At 41.2% G+C, this 23,128-nt stretch overlaps 1 protein-coding gene across 4 annotated transcripts in view; it reads left to right on the forward strand.

The window, feature by feature from the left end:
* The first annotated feature begins 823 nt into the window (after positions 1–823).
* The window catches only part of ATXN7L1 (ataxin 7 like 1), an 87,349-nt gene continuing 65,044 nt past the window's right edge, over positions 824–23,128 (forward strand). The window contains exons 1-2 of one of the 4 annotated variants that reach the window (XM_060778364.2): positions 824–1,174; positions 4,911–4,979. In XM_060778364.2, the coding sequence (XP_060634347.2) occupies positions 958–1,174; positions 4,911–4,979 (286 nt within the window). In that variant the 5' untranslated portion in view covers positions 824–957. The remainder of the gene's footprint in view (positions 1,175–4,910; positions 4,980–23,128) is intronic. The other 3 variants (XM_060778367.2, XM_060778363.2, XM_060778366.2) reach the window with 3 other exon arrangements.

The raw sequence follows: 23,128 nt of genomic DNA on the forward strand, positions 1-23,128 counted from the left end.
GTGGAGGGTGAGAGAAACGTGCCAGGAGGAAGGCGCATCAAGCCAACCCCGATTGGGAGCGCCTTCCACCTGGAAACCAGTGCCCTCACTGCGGGAGAAGATGCGGGTCAAGAATAGGGCTCCACTGCCACCTACGACCCCACAAGGAAACCCATAATGGAAGACCATCTTACTCGTCAAACGAGGGATCGCCTAAGTTAAAAGTCTGGTTGTGATCCCCAGGTTGTGCCAGTCAGCTTTCGTATGATATTATTTCTAGTGCCCACTTTTTGCTTGAGATTCAGGCAGTGCTTCTTGTAGGTCAGGGCAGGGTCCAGAGTGACTCCCAGGTATTTGAGTGCGCTGCAATGCTCCAATGGGATTCCTTCCCAGGTAATCCTCAGAGCTCGGGATGCTTGTCTGTTCTTAAGCTGAAAAAGCACATGTCTGTGTTTTAGTGGTGGAGACTGAGACAGACAAGACAGAGCGAGACGTGCATAAGGCCAAAAGGGTGAAGAGGCGCACGCGCACTTGGAAGAGCACTGGCTCGCATGCCTAACGGCTAACCCGCCCCATCCTCTGACTGACTGACTGACTGACTCCACGCGGCCGCCAGTCCTAATCTTTGTCTCTAAGTAAAGAGAGAGAAATAGAGTGCGCGAGCCACCTGCGGAAGAGGAGGAGGGGCGTGTTCGGGCGCGCGCTCCCTGGTTTCTCGCCTCACCTGGCGCGTGCCCAGGCACGCGCCAGGTGAGGCGAGGAACCAGGGAGCGCGCGCCCGAGCACGCCCCCTCTCTTTCCAGCTCGATTCCACCTCGATTTTGACTCTCCTCCCCCTCCCCTTCGTGAGGGCGCGCGGCGTCTCCCGCGCCTCCCGCGCCTGCGCAGTCCTGAGGAGGAAGCCGGGGAGCCCGACGGTGATAGGGGAGCAAGGGGCTGACACTACCCCCGTGTGGGCGGCGGCGGAACGTCCCGAGGATGACGTGCGGCGTCCTCGAATCCCGTGCCTGGCTGCTGGCTGGCTCCTGGCTCGTTGGTGGCGGAGGAGGAGGAGGAGACGGAGGAAGGGGGAAGAAGAAGAGGAGGAGCGGCGGCGGCGGCGGCATGGCGGCCCTGGAGCGGCCCGTGCCGAGCCCCGAGGCGTTCCTGGGCCAGCCTTGGGCCGCCTGGGTCCGCGAGGCCGCCCCCCCGTACAGTAAGGGCGACCGAAGGGAGGGGGGAGGAGGAGGGTGTGCGCGCGCAGCTCCCTCCCTCGTCAAGGAAGGAGGGAGTGAGGGAGGGGGCTCTGCTGGGTGGCATTGCCCTGCCTCTTTTGCCTTGGGCTTTGAACCTTCACTTCCGTTGGGAAATTGGGAGAGAGAGGGGGGTGTTTTGCGGGCTGGTGCTGCTTGCCACAGTTTTGAAGTGTGGGGAGACTGGTTGTCAGAAGGGAAGGACTGGGAGAAGAGGAAGAAGATGCCTTGGGATTAAGGCCCCTTCCACTCAGTTGAATACAATCCCACGTTTTCTGCTTTGAACTGGAATATGTGGCAGTGTAGACTCAGATAACCCATATCACACAGCCATATCACCCAGAATATCAAGGCAGAAAATCCCACAGTATCAGTTTTGAATGGCTTATCTGAGTCCGCACTGTCATATATTCCAGTTCAAAGCAGAAAATGTTGGGTTTTATTCAGCTCTCTGAAAGGACCCCCAGAATATCAAGGCAGATAGTTCCACATTTTCTTCTTTGAACTGGAATATATGGCAGTGTAGACTCAGATAACCCATATCACCCAGAATATCAAGGCAGAAAATCCCACAATATCAGATTTGAACTGGGTTATCTGAGTCCGCACTGTCATATATTCCAATCCAAAGCAGAAAATGTAGGGTTTTATTCAGCTCTCTGAAAGGGGCCCCAGAATATCAAGGCAGATAGTTCCACATTTTCTTCTTTGAATTGGAATATATGGCAGTGTGGACTCAGATAATAATAATAATAATAATAATAATAATAATAATAAATAATAAAACTTTAATAATATATGCCGCCCTTCTCACTCCGAAGGGGACTCAGAGAAGCTTACTGGAATATATGGCAATGTGAACTCGGATAATAATAATAATAAAACTTTATACCCCGCCACCATCTCCCCAAGCCCGACAACACATCAATAAAACAAAATACAATAAGCAAAAACAATACAATTAATATAACTCACATATAAACAATAACACGCAAGGATTTAAAAAACCTATGGCCGGGCCAATGTAATAGTTTAAAATTTAAAAAATAAACCCAGTCCAAAGCAGGTATTCTGGGATATTCTGCCTTATTATTATTATTATTATTATTATTTTAAAAATGTAATATACCCACCATATAAGTTACAAACATATACGCATACACATATGTAGACAATCTGTCACCCACATTATTATTATTATTATTATTATTATTATTTGTGACATTTATATGCCGCCCTTCTCACTCCAAAGGGGACTCAGAGCAGCTTACTATATATATATATATATATATATATATATATATATACACATACACACACACACACACACACACATACACAATATATTATTAGCATAGTACAATATCAGTATTAAATGTTACTATATTATAATATACCATTATATTGCAATATTATTAGTAATACTACATGTAATATAAATATATAATTATAATATCATATTATTAGTATTATATTGCATTACACCATAATATTATAAATATACGTATATACAATATATTATATCATACTATATTATATTATTAGAATAGCGCAGGGGACAAGGTGGAACTGTCCCCTAGTCCCACTTCTCTTCACTCTGGCCCAGAGCGGCAGGTGTTGCTGCGGGGAGAGGCCCCAACTGATGGCATATGCAGGAGACAAGATGGAACTGTCCCCTGGCCTCCCCTTTCTTCACTCTGGCCCTCAACTACCTAAATAACCCTTCAACCTACCCCCTATGGCAGTGTGCACTCAGATAACTCAGATATTTTGGGATATTCTGCCATTATTATTATTATTATTATTATTATTTTAAAAATGTAATACACCCACCATATAAGTTACAAACATATACACATATGTAGACAATCTGCCACCCACACTACAATTACCCCTCAACCCACCCCCTATGGCAGTGTAGACTCAGATAACTTAGTTCAAAGCAGATATTGTGGGATTTTCTGCCATGATATTCTGGGTTATCTGGCTGTGTGGAAGGGCCCTGAGAGGTGTCTGGAAAAAGAGACACCCCTCTTTAATAAGATGGACCCCCTGAAGAAGAGGAAAATGTGCCTTGAAATGGGAGGCAAGGAGAGAAGATTCCCCTCATTGATCAACTAGACCACGGTTATGATTCTATGGCAGGAGGCTTGGGTGTGGGATGGGGAGATGGGACCCCTTCTACACTGCAATATAAAATCCAGATTATCTGATTTGAACTAGATTATATGGCACTGTGGACTCACATAATCAAGTTCAAAGCAGATAATGTAGGTTATCTGCTTTGATAATATGGCACTGTAGAAGGGGCCTGGAAGATGCTCTTCAATGGCAGGTGGCAGCCATGGAGCTGCTTGGAGTCTCTGTCCCCTTCCACACAGCTGAATAAAATCCCACATTTTCTGCTTTGAACTGGAGTATATGTCAGTGTAGACTCAAATAATTTAGGGTCCTTCCAGATAGCCCTATATCCCAGGATCTGATCCCAGGTTTTCTGCTTTAAACAGGATTATATGAGTCCACACTGCCAGATAATCTGAGATAAACAGAAAATCTCAGATCAGATCCTGGGATATAGGGCCTGTCTGGAAGTGCCCTCAGTTCAAAGCAGATATTGTGGGATTTTCTGCCTTGATTTTCTGGGTTATATGGCTGTGTGGAAGGGCCCAGGCAGGTTCGTACAAGGGGATGTGGTTGGCCAAATTGCCTGGATGTGACCTGTCCTTTGAGACGGGAAAGGAGGGATATCAATAAGTATAACCATCATCATCATCATTGGTGGGCGAAAAGTCAAAGGGTCCTGTATATACTGTATACAGTGCTATGGTATTGGGCACCATTGATGAGAATTTCTTTACACGGAAAGTAAGTTAATTTCCAAAACACAGTACAATTACATCAAAATTTAGAAACGGTTAATGAGTTGTCAAGTTTTACTAACCATTTTGAGCCAAACACAAATATCAAAAAATAACTCTACAAATGGCGAATATCTCATTAGGCCTTCTGTTGCGGGGTTGCCATCTTGCAAATGATTGAAGCTAAGGGCTGTTTGTGCACCACGAGAGACATCTAGCAGTAATCAAATTCTATACCCCGCCCTTTCAAGGGGTAATACCTTCATTCACGGGCAGTTTGTGGTTGTAGAGATACGGCCGTTTCATATCAGTCCCCTCTTTTTGGAACACTGTGTATTGTATAGTGATGCTAAAGTATTGGATGCCAGCCACATGATTTGATTTTTTTTACACGTAATATCAATTTATTTTCTATATATACTATATATAATGCTATGATATGGTAAATTCAAAATAAAGGAGTTATTAAATATTGAAACCCATTGTGACTTTTGGCTCAGTTGTATTTTAATCTTCTTATGTATTTCTCCCCGCCCTCTGCTGCTGTTACAGTATCTACTGGGGTTTGGTTTCAAGACCTTTGCAGATACTGAAATCCGTAGTTGATCAAGTCCCACTATATACAGTGGCATAGTAAAATGGTGTCCCTGATATAAAATAGCAAAATCAAAGTTTGCTTTTGGGATTAAAAAAAAACCATTTAGGATTATTGAATCCACAGCTGCAGAGGGCAGAATGTACCAAAACACTCCTTAACTCCCTCCTGTACAGTTTATCATTATAGTCGCATACACCCTCATGTGTTTATAGTCCTCCCTCTGACTTTGCTTCTCTTCTGCAGGTATAGAGCAAGAAGATATTGGAAAAGAGGTTGGAAAAGGCAGGGACGTGATGAGGCTTAATAAAGAAGGTAAGGGACTGGGGGCTCACACATGGACTTTCTCTGTCTCTTTATCTCCCTCTCCCAGGTTTTGGTTTAAAGTGTTCTTTAGTAAATTGTGGCAAGAAGTTAACAACTGTATCCATTCTTGTGCTATATATAACCAGGAATAATAAGCCTCACTGGGCCTAAAGACCTGTCACTAAATATTGACATCATTCTGTGTGTATCAATATATTTGCATGTTTCTTTAAAGCTGGGTGCAACCATCTATAATTAAGTTTTCTTACTCAGTGTTATTTTGTACAATTCTGTGTTAAAACTCAGATGTAAACTCATGTTTGAATTTCTTCACGTGCTTCCATGCTAGTTTTTAAAAAACCAACCCCGAACATTCCAGGCATCTGCAGGTGGAAATGCAACATTGGAATCTGCAATCTCAATTGCTTGCTCTTCAGTTTGCTATTAATGATGCTGAAAATAGAATTTGTCATAATAACCAGATCTTGGCTGGAATTGCTTCTTTTTTTAAAGACTTGGGGTTTTTTTTAATTCTGAAGGTGTTGTAGTGTATCTTATGTGATGCCTCAAGATAAACTAGAACAGGGGTCCTCAAACTAAGGCCCGGGGGCTGGATACGGCCCTCCAAGGTCATTTACTCGGCCCTCGCTCAGGGTCAACCTGTCTGAAATTACTTGAAAGCATGCAACAACAACAACAACAACCCTAACTCATCAGCCAAAAGCAGACTCACACTTCCCATTGAAATACTAATAAGTTTATATTTGTTAAAATGTTCTTCATTTTAATTATTGTATTGTTTTTAAGTGTTTTTGCACTACAAATAAAATAAGTGCAGTGTGCATAGGAATTCATTCATGTTTTGTTTTTGTTTTTCAAATTATAATCTGGCCCTCCAACAGTTTGAGGGACTATGACCTGGCCCTCTGTTTAAAAAGGACCCCCGAGGACCCCTGAACTAGAAGATCCTAGACTATTCAAACCATGTATCAATCAGGATTTGAGCCTTTATAAGTATGTCTCTATATTCGTGAACGTGTATGCAGATTACCAGTGTCTGGTGTTGGCAAGCGATTCCATACTTTTGATAAAAGAAAGAACTTTATCACTGCAGGCAATTCACATTGACAGATTTGTTTTGTGAAATGATTTGTAGACTAATCAGATAGTATCTGTCAGATTTTCTGCATATTGTAGAATTTGTGTGGGTTTATGATGGCACGAGTATGATGGCACGAGTATGATTTTGGTGCATTCTTAGTGTTACTGAACCTAACATGTTTTTTGTTATGGGGGGAAAGCTACCATGGTAGTTCAGTTTGACAGTTTGAGCCAATAAGCTGAGGCAAGTTGAGAAATATTGGTGCCAGGGTAATTATTTGGGATGAGTTAGAAATCTCCTCCTATTTATTTATTTATTAGGGAGATTTCTATGCCGCTTTTCTCCAGGAAGGACCCAAGGTGGCTCACGTCATATTTAAAAACATGTATACAAATAATTAAAAACTGTAAGCAAACAAGTAATAGAGGTTCAACAGTCTCCAAAAAGCCTTCTGTATTATTAAACATTAAAAGTTAAAATCAGTCTAAAATTCTCCATATCTGTAAGTGCCTGGCTTCAGTTAAAAGCCCACTGAAGCAGCACCCACCTACATGGTTGACCAACTCCTCTTTCACAGTGGCAGATGTATAGGAATAGTGACTCTGGTCCCTCCTTGAGGGTCGTTCCCAGAAGGTGTTGCTGGGGGACACCTGCTCATCCTCACAACCATTGATTTGTGGAGTCCCGCAGGGATCAGTACTGTCCCCCATGTTGTTTAACATTTACATGAAGCCACTGGGAGAGATCATTTTGGGGTCATGTGTCATCTGTACATGGATGACGTTCAGCTCTATCACTCCTTTCCACCTGATGCTAAGGAGGCTATGCAAGTCCTGGACCGGTGCTTGGCTGCTGTGTTGGCCTGGATGAGGGCAAACAAATTGAAACTGAATCCAGACAAGACAGAGGTCCTCCTGGTCAGTCAAAAGGCCAAACAGGGCATAGGGGTACAGCCTGTACTTGACGGGGTAACACTCCCCCTGAAGACACAGGTTCGCAGCTTGGGAGTGATCCTGGATTCATTGCTGAACCTGGAACCACAGGTCTCGGCGGTGGCCAGGAGAGCTTTTGCACAATTAAAACTTGTGCGTCAGCTGCGTCCGTACCTTGGGAAGTCTGACTTGGCCACGGTGGTTCACGCTCTTGTTACATCCTGATTAGACTACCGCAATGCGCTCTATGTGAGGCTGCCTTTGAAGACTGCTCAGAAGCTTCAATTAGTCCAACGGTCAGCAGCCAGGTTGCTCGCTGGAGTGGTGTACAGGGAGCATACAATTCCTCTGTTATGCCAGCTCCACTAGTTGCCAATCTGCTTCTGAGCACAATTTAAAGTGCTCGTTTTAACCTTTAAAGCTCTAAACTGTTCTGGCCCAGACTACATGTCCAAACGTATCTCCTACTACAAATCATCATGAAGTTTAAGATCATCTGGAGAGGCCCTGCTCTCGATCCCACCTCCATCTCAAACGCGATTGATGGAGACGAGAGACAGGGCCTTCTCAACAGTGGCTCCCCATCTGTGGAATTCCCTCCCCAAAGACATCAGACTGGCCACTTCCCTCCTGTCCTTTAGACGGAAACTCAAGACTTGGCTGTAGGACCTTGCTTTTGACCATTGAACAGCGGCTTGTATGAAGAAGACATAAGCAATTTCGAAGTGACAATGAATTGACCTGGACCCGGATTTTAATTGGCATGTTTTAACAACTGTTTATTTAATGTTTTGTTTTGGTGAATTTGTTGATTGTTCTTATCATTATGATGGCACCGAATGGTGTTTGCCACCCTGAGTCCCCCCTCGGGGGTGAGAAGGGCGGGGTACAAGTAAATAAATAAATAGGAATTAGAGATGGGAGGGTGACAGCTCTTTAAGTGGCATTTGTTAACACAGTCCTGAGAACCTGTACTTAGAATAGTTGTCATATTGAGGAAGGAGCATGCTTGTTTTCTGCTGGTCCAGAGACTAACACATGGAGCAATTGATAAACCTTAGAAAAGAGCTGTTGGATAGTCAAACATTCCGCTTTTGGGTCTCTTTCTCTGGAGGATTTAAAACAGAGGCTGGGTGGCCATCTGTCAGAAGTGCTTTGATTGTATATTTTTTCACGGCAGAAGTTGGACTGTGTGGCCCTGGGATGTCTTCCAATTCTATTCTAGAAGAGAGTTGATGGGATGCTGCACTAAAGACACTGTATAGAACTGTGCTTTTTTGCACTTGCTTGGACTAAAGCCCTGTTGAATGTAGTGGGAATTACTTCTGAATCATCCTGAATAGAATTGCAGAATGTTCAAGGAATTCATTTCCTTCATATTCTGAGCTGAACTAGCCTAGGAATATGGTAATGTAATCAGAATGCTCATTTTTTCCTTTTCCAGTATAGCTTTTGAATATCAGTGCTTGACAATATTATGAGCCAATATTATAAGTCAATATTCAGATTATCTTTAAAGACAAAAACAAAAACAGGTGATAGCTCACAGCCCCTCATGTAGAAAGCTTCCCTGTCACTGTAACCTTCACAACTCTGTTTAAAATTATTCTAAAATGCTTCTCAGTATGATGGAATATGATAAATTATTGCCCTCCCAGGGCCTATTGGAGTTTGGCTGTGATTAGCTGAGAGGTTTGCTAGCATTTAGGTTATCTGTTAGCACTGTGTGGTCTTTTTTTAAAATTCCCAGAAAGCAATTCTTCACATACATTATAATGGTGCAAGTAATGTATTTGATTTTAGCTTTGATTTTTTTAAAAATGCAAACCTTTTTTTAAAAAGGTCGCATGTTCAAATCTGGGGAGGAACGTTAGCTCCCATTGTTAGCCCCAGCTTCTGCCAACCTAGCAGTTCGAAAACATGCAAATGTGAGTAGATCAATAGGTACTTCTTTGGCAGAAAGGTAACGGCACTCCATGCAGTTATGTCAGCCACATGACCTTGGAGGCACTTTTGGACAACACAAGCTCTTCAGCTTAGAAATGGAGATGAGCACCACCACAAGAGTCAGACACAACTGGACTTAATGTCAGGGGGAAACCTTTACCTTACCTTTACCTTACCTATGACAAACGACCTGTATCATGACCTGAATTGTTATTTAATCTGATTTCCTATATTACATTAACTGAATTGATTCTGATCCTGTTAATTTGCTCTGTTTTCTTTATATTTCCTATGCTATTATACATTACTATTTACCTCACTAAACCACCTTATCTCTTAACCAGCTCACATAGTGTTCTTTCCCCCCACTCTAAAATTAGTCTGCTGTTACTATTGTTGCTAGCTATTATTATTACGCTGTTTTATGCTGTCTTAATTGTTATTGCTTTGCTTTTAATTATATTCTGCCTTGGGCTTGGCGCCATATAAGCTGCCCCGAGTCCCTCCGGGGAGATAGAGGCGGGGTAGAAAAATAAATTTATTTATTTATTTATTTATTTATTTATTTAGAGCTTTTATAACCTGGTCTTCTCGACCTCTGAAGAGGGACTCAGGCCGGCTAACAGCAGAAAATTCATACACACATAGAATAAACATAATAGCATCATAATACATTAATACAAAAATACATTAAAATACAGATCATACAATTACAAAAGCCAGGTCATCAGAGTAAAATCACAACTTCATCACCAAAGTTGTTGTTGTTGTTGTTGTTGTTGTTCTTCTTCTTCTTCTTCTTCTCCTCCTTCTTCTTCTTCTCCTCCTCCTCCTCCTCCTCCTCCTCATTCTCCTCCTCCTCCTTTACATTTCTTGAACAATATTCTCTCATTTGTTTCAGGAAGCAAGATTACTCAGATAAAATTATATTATAAGATCATATCCAAGACTGGAACTCAGATCCCAGATGCAAAAATACCAAACTTGAAACTTCTGTGCTTCTGCTTGTTTGTGTATAAAATCACAATCTGCTTGCTGCTATTTGTGTATTATGTGTGGATCTATTTGAGATGGACCTCGAATAGTAAGGCATTAGATAAGAAGTGAGGTAGAAGACAAGGTGTCTGTTTAGGTCTATGAATGAGATTTCAATTTGGCAGTAGGATGAAGTGGTAGCTCTGTGACATCCCCAAAAATAGAGACATCACCATGATGTGTTGAGCCTAATAGGCGCTTCTATCTTACGTTGTTAACTTTGAGCAAAACAAATTAGCTTCTCAGATAAATAGGAAGGCTTATCTGAACTCTCTTGTGGCCATTTCTCTTGGATAATCCCTTTTTTTCCTTCACTGAAGAATGTTGAGGATGTCTGGTAGACTTGAAATGAGTGCTTGCAGTAGAGCAATTGCACCATATTGTGACAAATGGACGAAATCCATTAAAACTCATGAAACCATTGTTTCTTTTTCCTTGTAATCCTCTGACATTTGACCACAGTGACTGGGGGTGGGCAGAGTGGTCTGTGGATCCCATTGTCCCAAAAGTTTTGTCCCCCTAAAGTATGGAAATAGCACTCCCAAACCTCCCCCTCAACTCACACAAATATCAAAATGATGAGAGTAAATGACACTTTCGTAGAGGAAATGGAGGCATGCTTGGAGGATGTAGCTTGTGAAGAAGTCAGGGTTGGAAAACTGACCTCCAGTCCTCATGGAGATGCCCACCGCTTTTTCATAAGGGCTAAAGTCGGCATCCTGTCTTACTGTTTTTGAACACACTTCAGTTGTCAAGTAAAGCATACATGGCTATTGAAATATAGCAGCAGATGGTGAATAAGATTTTAAAGATTCTCTGCTCACCAAATGCTTTTCAGTGAAATGTCAGAAGGAGTGGGTATGGGAGAATCTAACTATCATCTTGTGGATTGTTGTTGTTAGGTTCATAATATTTCTTATGGTTTTTCCTAATGATAAAACAGTAATCCTTCTTGAAAATAAGCATGTCTTTGATTGCTTTAACAAAATTTTGACATGTAAGGTGAAAAGAGGAGGTAACATTTGCCACTCTAGTAATTAAATATTTAAAATTACTGTGTTTCAACATAATTGGTTTATCTTTGATAGATTTTGTATGTAGATATGTGGCCCCACATTTTAAATCAGTCAATAAATATATACATTTAAATCAGCCAATATGCAATATACATATAGTCAATACATATATCTTCACAAGTTTAGGGATGACATTTTTACAATGAAAAAAGCAATTGTGAACATTAATGTGCTAGAAAAACCTGTTTACTTATCTGATAAGAAAACAGGAAGTCTTAGCTTATGACCTTATTATAACTAAATACCTGAAGGTCCTTGAATAGGTTATGCTTTGAGCCTAGCATTGGATTTAGCACATATTTACAAGGCTCCTTTTGAATAAAAGAAGTAAGAGAGATCTGTTTGGATAACGAAGTTAGGAAGTTAATGAATTTTTAGAATATAGATACAAAATATCAGATTTTATGAAGAAGCTAGTAAAGCTTCTTATTAACCTGAACCAGAATTTGTATTCTGTTTGACAGTGGGAATGAAAAAAAAGTAAGTTTTTCCAATGCGCTTTTGGAGAGTAGCCATACTGTCATACACAGTTGTTCCCCCTCAACCGTTTTTTGTCCCCACAGTGTATTTCCCCACATGTATAGTCTATTTTTAAGACCCCGTTCCTTTATGAGTTTCTCCCTCAATCTGCTCCATCCCTGTCTCATCCTGATTTTAGTATTTTTAGTATTTTAGTTTTTTATCTTGCACATGTGGCTCGCTCATTGTTATTTTATTGTGTATGATTTTGCTTTGTCATTTTTTTTGTACTCATATACTCATGTAAGCCGCCCCGAGTCCCCATTGGGGAGATGGGGCCGGGGTATTAAATAAAGTTGTTTATTATTATTATTATTATTATTATTATTATTATTATTAAGGGTCAGCCAGGAGTATATCCACTTTGGCCTAGTGTTGAAATGACAGTCTGAACATGGAGTTACTTCCTGTTTTTGAGTACAGGTAGGGTTAGGTTTAACATTTTTAAGCTGTTTTTATATGCTGATTAGGTCACCCTGAAACAATTATCACTTGTCAATGTCCTGTCCCTTTCTGTATGCCTAGAGATGTTAGCTCTCATTTTTTTAAAAATATGCTAAGTGGTTAAAATTATATATGATTATTTTTGTGGGTTGTAGGAAACTATCCCTTAACCTTCATAGGGTGGAGCTGTGCAGTAATAGCAGTGCAGTGAGAATAATTCATGAGAAAGATTTGTATTCCTCTCTTAATTATGACATGTTTACCACTTATGTGAGTATTCTGTTTTGGACTCAACTGTGAGTAATTAGTATGATTCTGTTGTTTCTGGTGTCCTTTAGTTTACCGGATTCTGCAACATCTTTACCTTGGGACTGTTCTGAGAGATAGTCAGCAGGATTTTTTTTTTATGATCCCCTTCTGTGTGTTGTAGAAAGAAGGCAGGGGACCACTTCATTGGTTTAGAAATGAATTTCAGTATGAATTTGTATGATACAAGTGGCACATTAGTTCAACAACTTTAATTGACTATCAACCTTTATTGCAGTTCTTGGGCCCAGTGAAATGTTTGCCGCTTGGCATGGAAGTTGCTGTATCACCAGTTTCAAAAGTACTTAAAGATGTGTACAGTATATGTTCAGAAAATCCAAAAAGTCGCTTAATAATTTATTCTTGTGTCTCTAAATATCAGCTTACTTTCTTCTTTTTCCGTTCTTTCTTTGGTCTGAGGAGGAACCTCTGTTGTTCCCCATATACATGTTAGAAAATGACATTGTTAAAAACTACAACCTCTAAGCAATATTATTTCTTTGCTAAGTGGAGCTGGTTGTAGGGAACCTCATTGACTGCCCATCCATTTCTGGGTTGAATTAAAAAATGGCATGTAGGGCACTATATACTTCAGATTCAGGGCATTTGTAGAATTGTAGATTCTGCCATAAGTTGGAAATGACTTGGAGACACTTGACAACAATAACTCTCCTATACAAACCTGCCCATGTTTTGCGATCACCTGCTCTCTGTCCCTCACGGGGAACACAGAAGAGGACCTTTGCAGTGGCTCCCCTGTAGAGAGTGTAGATTTGCACTCTTCTTATTATCTTTCTGTAAATAGATAAATACCTTTTTTATTCTGGCAAATCTTTTAGAATTGATTTTTCAAGGGAAACAGATCTTATATAACATGCTGGATTTTTATCTATCACTGTTGTTTTAATTTGTTTTAAGTGATGGCTTAATTACTTTTTAACATTTGGATTCTGTTCATGTTTAACAATGCTTTAACCTGTTGTATGCAAACTAAGAAAAAGAAAGGACAGGCATAAATAAATAATTAGCATTTTTGAACATTTAAAGTCGTTAGTTGGAAACCTCTAGGTCTAGAAGGAGATTCATGAAAGGAACAGCCTAAAAACTTGAATCATGACTTCTTGTATATGCAAGAAGATTCTTGAGATATAAAATAAATTTTATTGATATTGATAGGGAGGTGACATTGGGCACCTTGTAAAAATAGCAAGAAAGATCAAATCAAGAATTTGAAAGGATAGCAAAAGCAGAGAATGTCAGCTAAAGTTTTCTTGTTTGGTTCTCATGAAATCACATCATGATGCTGTAATGCTGAGGTGGGAACGTTTGGCCCTACTTGTAGACTGCAGTTCAGATCAAGTCCAGCCAACAAGTCCAATTTATTTCTTTATTTCATGTTGAAAGCATAGCATACATAAGTATAAAAATGATTAAAATAGAAGGCGCACAAGCAGCTATTTTTTTTATACCAAAACCGGTAAAAATAAAAACAACTGTATTGTACAACTGTAGCTTTAAATAGTTCTTCCTCTGTACATGAGGCAGGGCATTGTGGACAAGCATACAGGTGCAGAGTTGTTTGTTCTGCTCCACAGTCACACAAGGCAGAGGATTCTTTTAGATAGTTCTATTGTGCTTATGAAAGTGTGTGTGTGTGTGTGTGTGTGAGGGGATAATACTAGGCAATCAAAGGTTAACCACACAAGAGGAGTGGGAAACCTTTTGTGTTCCAGATGCACCTGGACTACAAAAATCATTGCTGTTGATCATTGGTCTTGTTTAAAACCCAAAAACATTTCTTTTAATCAAGACCAATGATCAACAGCAATGACCTTTGTTGCTAAGGTGTATCTGGAACACTAGAAGTTTCCCACTCCTCTTATGTGGTTAACCTTTGATTGCCTAGTGTTCCCCCTGGCCCCACTTTCATAAGAGAAGAGAAAAGAGTTAAACATGGAGATCCAGTTGCAAAAGTGTTTGGCATTCAGTGGAAGCTTCATCATGAGGTCTTTCTCTGGAGAAACCAGGACCTCTGGAGTAATGAACAAGGTACTGCTGAAGTAACAGATATATGGTGCTTTTGCACCACACAGTTTTTGCTCTATTTATTCCAGTTTATCTGCCAAAACTGCGCCATGTGGAATCCTGACATTACAGTTTTTCTAGATTCTAGATCTCTCAGTTAACCACTGTGAAAGAAAGCAGAAACAGAGATGATGAACCCAGAAACATGAATTAACCCCTGTCTGTATCGGAATGTCTAGCTCCTGTTCTGGATTTCAAAGATCGTGGTGCACCTTGGAAATTTGCAAGAAATTGATCAGAACTGGAGGTTTATCATACAGATCTTTCAGAAAATTCAGATACAACTCCCATCAGATTCCAAGGTTTTTGTTTAGTCAGGATGAGCCCTCAAACACTTCTTTGCTGGGGGCTTTTAGACAGAGGTTGGATGTCATCTTCCAGTCTTTTTTTAGCTGTGGATTTCTGCATCGGCAAGGGTTGAACTGGCCCTTGAGGTTGCTTCCAGCTCTGTGATTCAGTAGTAGGTGATACTTTAGGTGGTAGTGCCAAGGTGGTATGGAATATTTTGGTGAGCATTTTTTGTCAAAGGAAATACCAATTGAAGGCTTGTTCTCCACAATGAAGTTCCTACTGCATGTTTTAAAAAACGTTATCACTGAACATTCCTGGCAGCAGCACAAATGCAGTAGAAGGGTATTCATGTGACAAGTGTGCAGCCTTCAGCCACTACCTTACAGTTTTCTTAACATAGTTCCCATGTGTCAGCTGTATCTTGAAAAGCAGCTCTAATGAGATTTATATTAAAGCACAATTATCTCTAGTTATTACACCGATAGTTAAATGGGAGAGACAGTGGTAAGTTTTAATTACATTTTCAAGTTGCCCTTGTTTAAGGCAGAAGATTCAGAAATATATTTGCATTTGTTAAATAATAAGATATGCTAATTGTATAATGCTGATATGAGAGGGTGTTTTAATAAGTAGTGATTAGGTTGGTAGGCATGGAACTTGGACGCCTTGGTTGTTTCTGTATTTCTGACATGGAAGAAATGGGGCCAAGTTAGATACCTGTGTGTTATTAAACACATGTGTGCTCAACTGTTTGGCTATAGGCTGTTGTTGTGGTATACTTTTAAAGCTAATAGGAGCATATGGGTGGTGGAGATGAAGTCCCCCCGCCCCACCTTCTCTACCCATCTCCATTGCTTCAACGTGTTTTCTTTTTCGACGTTTCTAGTATGGGAGCTGTATTGTGAAGACACATGTGCAGATAATGGAGCATATGGAGATAAAGTGTCTGCATGGAGAGTGGAATATGTTACTCACAAGACTGGGAGAAAAGTTTTGTTTCATCCTCTATAGACCCCCTAATAATGCTTCCTTCTTCTGTCTTAAATCCAAATCAGCAAGCATCTGCTTAATTAACAGGCCCACATACATTTTGCCCCCCACTTTTAAGGTGTATAGTGAAGGTAAGCAGCAGTCCTAATTAATATTTATCTGGGAGTGAGTCCCATTAACAAGAACCAGTATGGGGCAGTGATATGTGTGTTTGGAAGCCATGCTTCAAATCCTTGTTCAGTCGTGGCAACTGACTGAGTGATCTTGGGCAAGTCACACACTGCCTCAGAGTAAAGCAAGACAACCCCCTCTTCACAACCCTTGCCAAGAAACCCCATGACCTTAGGGTTACCATAAGTTGGAAATGAAGAGATTCAACAACAACAGCAACAACAAGACTGCTCTGTAAATCTAAAACAAGCTGAGGATCAATCCTAATAAGACAGAGGTCCTCCAGGTCAGTCGCCCGTCTGACCGGGGTATTGGGTGGCAACCTGTGCTGGACGGGGTTGCACTCCCCCTGAAGTCACAGGTCCGCAGTTTGGGGACCTGTGACCTCCTGGACTCAGCGCTGACGCTTGAAGCACAGGTGTCGGCAATGGCTGGGAGAATTTATTTATTTATTTATTTATTTATTTATTTATTTCAAGCATTTCTACCCCGCCCTTCTCAACCCCCGAAGGGGGACTCAGGGCGGCTTACAAAAGGCACAATTCAATGCCAGCAATACACATAGTAAGATGAAATACATAGCAGCAACAATTATAAAATAATTAACACAATCCAGTTATACAACACAACTAATAAAAACCAATCTAGTGATCAACGTTCGCCAAGCTCAAAATCTGTGAGTTCATTCCGCATTCCGCATTGTCATAATCCTATCCAGTTCTAGTCATTGACCTTTGTCTGCCAGATTACCCAAAGGCCTGGTCCCATATCCATGTTTTTAGTTTCCTTCTAAAAGAGAGGAGGGATGTCGATGACCTAATTTCCCCGGGAAGCGAATTCCACAGGCGAGGGGCCACCACCGAGAAGGCCCTGCTCCTCGTCCCCACCAACCTCACTTGTGATAGAGGTGGAGACGAAAGCAGGGCCTCCCCAGAAGATCTTAAACCCCGAGGCGGGACGTAGAAGGAGATGCGTTCGGACAGATACGCTGGGCCTTCGCACAATTAAAACTCGTGCACCAACTGTGACCATATCTCATGAAGTCTGACTTGACCATGGTGGTCCATGCCTTAGTTACCTCTAGACTGGATTATTGCAGTGCACTCTACGTGGTGCTACCTTTGAAGATGGCCCGGAAATTACAACTTGTCCAACAGTTGGCAGCCAGATTAATAACAGGGGCAACTTACAGGGAGCGGTCAACCCCCCTGTTTAAGGAGCTCAATTGGCTGCCGTTCATCTTCCGGTCCCAATTCAAGGTACAGGTTCTTACCTATAAAGCCTTAAACGGTTTGGGACTTGCCTACCTTCGTGATCGTATCTCTCTCCATGAACCAGCCCGAATTCTTTGATCTTCGGGGGAGGCCCTCCTTTCGCCCTTGCCAGTTTCTCAGGCTCGCCTTGTGGGTACAACGGAGAGAGCCTTTCCCTCTGTGGCCCCCCGACTCTGGAACTCATTGCCCGGAGAGATTAAGAACGCCCCTACTTTAGAAACCTTTAAAAAGAATCTCAAGACCTGGCTCTGCCATTGTGCTTTTGGAGAGTAGTCACATAATCTTATGCTATCCCTCCCTCAACGTTCCTGCCCTAGGAGTACACCCCCCCCTTGTACGAAGGTTTGTTTATTTCCCTGTCTATGAGTTCTCCCTTACAAATAGTTCTGCCCTTTTATCTCACCCTGAGTTTTTTTTTTTAAAAAAATCATTTTATGTACATGTGGCCTGCTCACTGTCATTATATTTGATTTACTGGTTTTTTAATGCTTTGTGTTTATTGTTTATAAGCTTATATGTTTTGTACTTTAATGTTATGTTGTTTATTTTATTGCAATTTGTATCTCATTGTATTGTAATTTGTTCGGGCTTGGCATCATGTAAGCCGTTGGGGAGATGGTGGCGGGGTATAAATAAAGTTTATTATTTTTATTTTTATTATTATTATTATTATTATTATTATTATTCTTAACTCAGTAGTTAGCTTACTGTATAATTACAAACCTTATCATTTTATAATTTAGAGGAGATCAAGGAAGAGAGTTAATAACAACAACAACAACTTTATTCTTATATTCCCTCCTTTATCTCCCCGAAGGGACTTGGGGTGGCTTACATGGGGATAAACAAAGGTTACAAAGTAACACAAGAGGTAGCAAAGTCTCATTTCAACAGCAACACCCATATTTGTTGACAAACATATTGACTACTAATTTCTACAAGGGAGCTGTGGTGCATTAGAAAAAGTCAACCTTTTCATCAGTGTACAGGGAACCCCCGTGTTACAAACATGATTTACAAGCGATTCACAATTATGAATTGGGGTGAAACAACAGGTAGTGAGAGAAATCTACCTGCAGGAAGCGAAATTCTCTCTTGAAAGAGTCATCACTGGGAAAAGGTGTTTCAGCTGAAGGTTATAATTAATCCTTGTTTCTAGAACAAGCTAAAATTTTCCAAGTCCAATTATCACAAGGACAGAAAATATGGTGAAATCTTATGAAAATGGGCGCAGGCAACAAAACAAATACCACAGGAATGTTAATCCTTCCCTATGGTATCCAAATCTTGTGTGTGTGTGTGTGTATGGATATGGCGCTGAAGTTATACTTTAAAATGTACCTGTTCCAACTTACATACAAATTCAACTTAAGAACAAACCTACAGCACCTATCTTGTTTGTTACATGCAGACTGCCTGTACTCGATATTGAAAGTCTTCTTGAAATACACCCAAGTGTTTTACAATATGTAATTTCTGTGATATGATTAGTGTGGATTTCACCAGCATGTCTTTTTTTCTTTTTGTTGAATTATACTAGATGTGAAAGTGCATTGCAGTCCTTGTGGTACTGACTCTTGACTTTGGCTGAGAATTGTGTTCGGTCCCATCTTAACAAATGGCATTCAAAATAGGACACAGATTCCTAGTATTGGCAATAGTTTAAAAGACAGGCTGGGGTGGGGAGGCAAAGAGAGAACTGCGGCGCATGCCTGATCTAAGAAGCTGCAAGACATTAGTAAGATGGAAATACAATAAATAAACATCACAGTTCCCCATGTGCCTTTAATTTCTTGTGAACATTTGCTTATTTGTTTTTTTACAAAACTCTTAGTTCTTGAGCCTAACAAGGTTCTCCAAAAATCTTTTTAAGTAAAATGAGGGGGGAAATTCAGATTGCAAAATTAAAAGAATTCCCTTGAAGGAAAACAAACAAACAAACCAGAGATATATCCTTCCACCATGTATTTTTCTTTTTTTACATAATCATTAAAAGCCCAGTGGAATAGGAGTTTTCACTGCCTTATCTGAATACCATCCAAGATGAGGTGACTATTATGTGATGAAAAATGGTATTTTCTAGACTTCCAGAAGCCTCGGTCTTCTTAGTCTCGGGGATTCTGATAGCTATATTCTACAGATAACTCTTCAAAGCTCCAATATCCTGTCCCCACCTTCCAAGTATCCTTTGAATAGTAAAAAATATACAGAGCCTTTGAAGCTGATCTCAGCTCATTAGTAGGTTCAGTAGAGAGTCAGTCAGGGCAATATCATATTCTTAAAACTGTTTAGGACATTAGAGAAATACCAGTTCCTTTAACTGGCCCTGTATAGACTAGAAGTAATTGCAATTGATACAAGATTAGTATAAGGTAGCCTTGTAAGTAAGAATCTGAGAGTATTCAAGGGCAGCCCCATTTTGGGTGTATCGCTCTGGCTCTTCTCTTGTGGGAAGAGAGATTGCTGTGTCACGGTGAAAGTGAGCAGAGGCCCACATAGTCACTTCCAGGAGCAGAGAGAGGTCTGGAAGCACTCTCCCAGATGTAACATCTCTGATCATCCTTTTCATTTTATTTGTCAGCTAGCTGTACCCGCCACACGTTGCTGTGGCCAAACTTCCCTCCCTCTTTCTCTCCTTCTTTCCCTCCTTCTCTTTTCTTTTTTCCTTCTCTCCTTCCTTCCTTCCTTTTTTCTTTTCCCCTTCCTTCCTTCCCTCCCTTTTTCTTCCCTTTTTTCTGTATGTCATTTATCTTTTTGTCATTTATCTTTGGGGGAGGGGGGGTTAAGTCCTTTCCACTGTTTTTTTGGGTGGGGGATTATGAGTGACGGACACTCATTAGTCTGTTAGCGTTGCTATGGGAAACCTTCCCTCCTTTTTCTCTTTCTTTCCTTCCCTCTTTGCTTCATTCCTTCCTTTTTTTCTTTCCTTCTCTCTTTCCACCCTCTCTCTCCCTTTTCTTTACCTTCTTTCTCTTCTTTCTTCATTCTCTACCTCTTTCTTTCCTCCTTTCCTTTGCTCTTTGCTTCCATCCTTCCTTCTCTCTTTCCTTCTTTCTTTCCTGCCCTCTTTCAATCCTTTCTTTTCTCCCTCTTTCCTTCCCTGCTCTACCTCTTGCCTGGGCATTGGCAGTAAGGGAGCCTTGCTGTAGCCCTCATCCTTGCTGGGCCAGGCGTGGAGCAGGTGGGAGGTGCTTTTCGAGGCAGGCCTCGCTCACCCAGCGCCACCCCTTCTTCTTTCTGCCATGGCTGCGGGGCGCCTTCCCTATTTGGCGGGTGGGCACACAGGCAGGGTCATATGGAAGGCGCCTTGCGGCTGAGGCAGAAAGAAGGGGCCAATGTGGGTGAGCAAGGCCCACCTCGAAAAATGCCTTCTGCCCACACTGGGCCCAGCAAGGCTGAGGGCTGAAGAACTCCCCTCTCGTCGGTGCCCAGGCAAGGGAAGGTGAAGCCTGGCAAGCAGCGTCCACATGGAGCAACCACCCACCCGCCTCTCCAGGGGGAAAAGAAGGAGGAGAAGTCTGTGCTTGGTAGGGCCGACAAAGAGAGGAAGGAGACTGGGAGGGAAGGAAGGAAAGAGGGCCAATGCATGGAAAGGAACTCCATGGCGAGGCTTCTCTTCCCTCACAATGGTTGGTGCTTCATTCTTCTGGCACAATGGGGAGACTGGCTTTTGCGCATGCTCTGTAAGACATTTTTCTTTTTGGGGGGTTTTAAGATATTTCCCCTTCATTTTTTACGGGGTTTTTTGTTTGAAAGACATAGATCGGATTAGAATGTGTTTTGCTGCCAAATTCGGTGTCATTTTGTCCAGTGGTTTTTGAGTTCTGTTAATCCCACAAATGAACATTACATTTTTATTTATGTAGAAGATGTATTCCTCACAGAATCAGACAATTTTAGTTGGCTTCTGTTAGAATCTGTTCTGTCTGAACAGATCCTGGCTAAGTGAATTTTTAATATCATCTTAAAACAGAATACATTTAATAAATTGGCTGTAGTTTGAAAAGCTACACACAAATACATACACACAGGCAATATGCAATGCCAAAGCTTTTCATATTCTTAGCATGTTTTAGAAATACCTTGGCCCTCTCTACGGAGATAAACAAACTGCTTCCATTCCTGGTGTAAGACCTGTGGTGCTCATCTGTTGTCAGTTGTGGTTTTTTATAGTGAACTTGGATAGAAAGTGTACTAAATAATGTCAGCCCAACCAACCATTTTGTGTAAAACACATTGTTGCAAACAAGTGGCTGCCACATGCACAAGTTTAGTATGCTTTGCTACTAAAGGAGCTATGAAGGACCAAGTCTGGCTACTTGTGACAAAGCCCTCGCTTCTAAGTATAGTTATTGAGAAATACTGAAATCAACAGCACTTCAGAGTTTGCAGACTTTGGATAACATTACAAGAAAGCTGTGTTGTCTTTTCCCCTCTTAAAGCAGTGTTTCTCAACCTGGGGGTCGGGACCCCTGAGGGGGTCTTGAGGGGATGTCAGAGGGGTCACCAAAGACCATCAGAAAACACAGTATTTTCTGTTGGTCATGAGGGTTCTGTATGGGAAGTCTGGCCCAAATCTGGGGTTCAGAATTTCCTTTGATTGTAGATGAACTATAAATCGTAGCAACTACAACTCCCAAATGTCAAGGTCTTCCAGTATTTTCTCTTGGTCATAGAAGTTCTGTGTGCCAAGATTGGCTCAATTCCATTGTTGGTGGAGTTCAGAATACTCTTTGATTATAGGTAAACTATAAATCCCAGCAACTACAACTCCCAAATGTCAATGTCTATTTTCTCCAAATTACACCAGTGTTTACATTTGGGTAAATTGAGTATTTGTGCCAAGTTTGCTCCTGATCCATCATTGTTTAAAAGCCACACTGCTCTCTGGATATAGGTGAACTACAACTCTAAAATTCAAGGTCAAGGGCCCTCCAAGGCTTTCTGGTATTATCTGTTGGTCATGGGAGTTCTGTGTGCTAAGTTTGGTTCAATTCCATTGTTGGTGGAGTTCAGAATGCTCTTTGATTGTAGGTGAACTATAAATCCCAGAAACTACAACTCCCAAATGACAAAATCAATTCCTCCAACCCCACCAGTATTCAAATTTGGATGTATCGGGTATTTGTGCCAATTTGGTCCAGTGAATGAAAATACATCCTGCATATCAGAGATTGACATTACAATTCAAAGCAGTAGCAAAATGACAGTTATGAAGTAGCAAAGAAAATAATGTTATGGTTGGGGGTTACCACAACATGAGAAACTGTATTAAGGGGTCGCGACATTAGGAAGGTTGAGAACCACTGCCTTAAAGTCAGATTCTGAAACTGGATAGGAAGTCATTTATCCCAAGTAAATTAAGAACACAAAAGTACTGCCTCCTGTACAATGTTTTAAGTCTTTAGTTAAAATTAGATCCAATGCAAAATATCTTATCAGCTAAAGGATATTCTATCCACCAACAGTGTAGTAAAAAGTGACAAAAGCCACATCTTTCCTCTTTTCCTGTCCAAGTTCACGACAAAAAAAAACCACAACTGACAACAGATGAACACCACAAGTCTTACACCAGGAATGGGAGCAGTTACAATTAACTGGGGCGCTCCTTCTCTGTGTTCCACCACCCGCTCAAGCACACTTGGTGGGAATACAGGAGAAGGCCTTTTCAGTGGCTGTTTCCAGACTGTGGAACTCCCTCTCAAGAGAGACCAGGATGGCCCCTTTCATGCTGGCCTTCCATAAGCAGGTCAAGACTTTTTTCTGCACGCAGGCAATTGGAGAAGGATAAGGGGCACATTGCTGGGGAGGTTGTAGTGAGATTTTGGGGGGATTGGGTGTTTTGAAATCCATTTTAATTGTATTAATTGTATTTAGCTGTATTTTAACCTAATACACAAAGTACTGCTTAATTGGGGTTTTTTAATGTATTTGCTTTGTGTTAAATTGATCATAGTATGTGATTGTTAGCCACCTTTAGTTTCCT

This window comes from Anolis sagrei, chromosome 5, assembly GCF_037176765.1.
Source record: "Anolis sagrei isolate rAnoSag1 chromosome 5, rAnoSag1.mat, whole genome shotgun sequence".
Classification (NCBI taxonomy): domain Eukaryota; kingdom Metazoa; phylum Chordata; class Lepidosauria; order Squamata; family Dactyloidae; genus Anolis; species Anolis sagrei.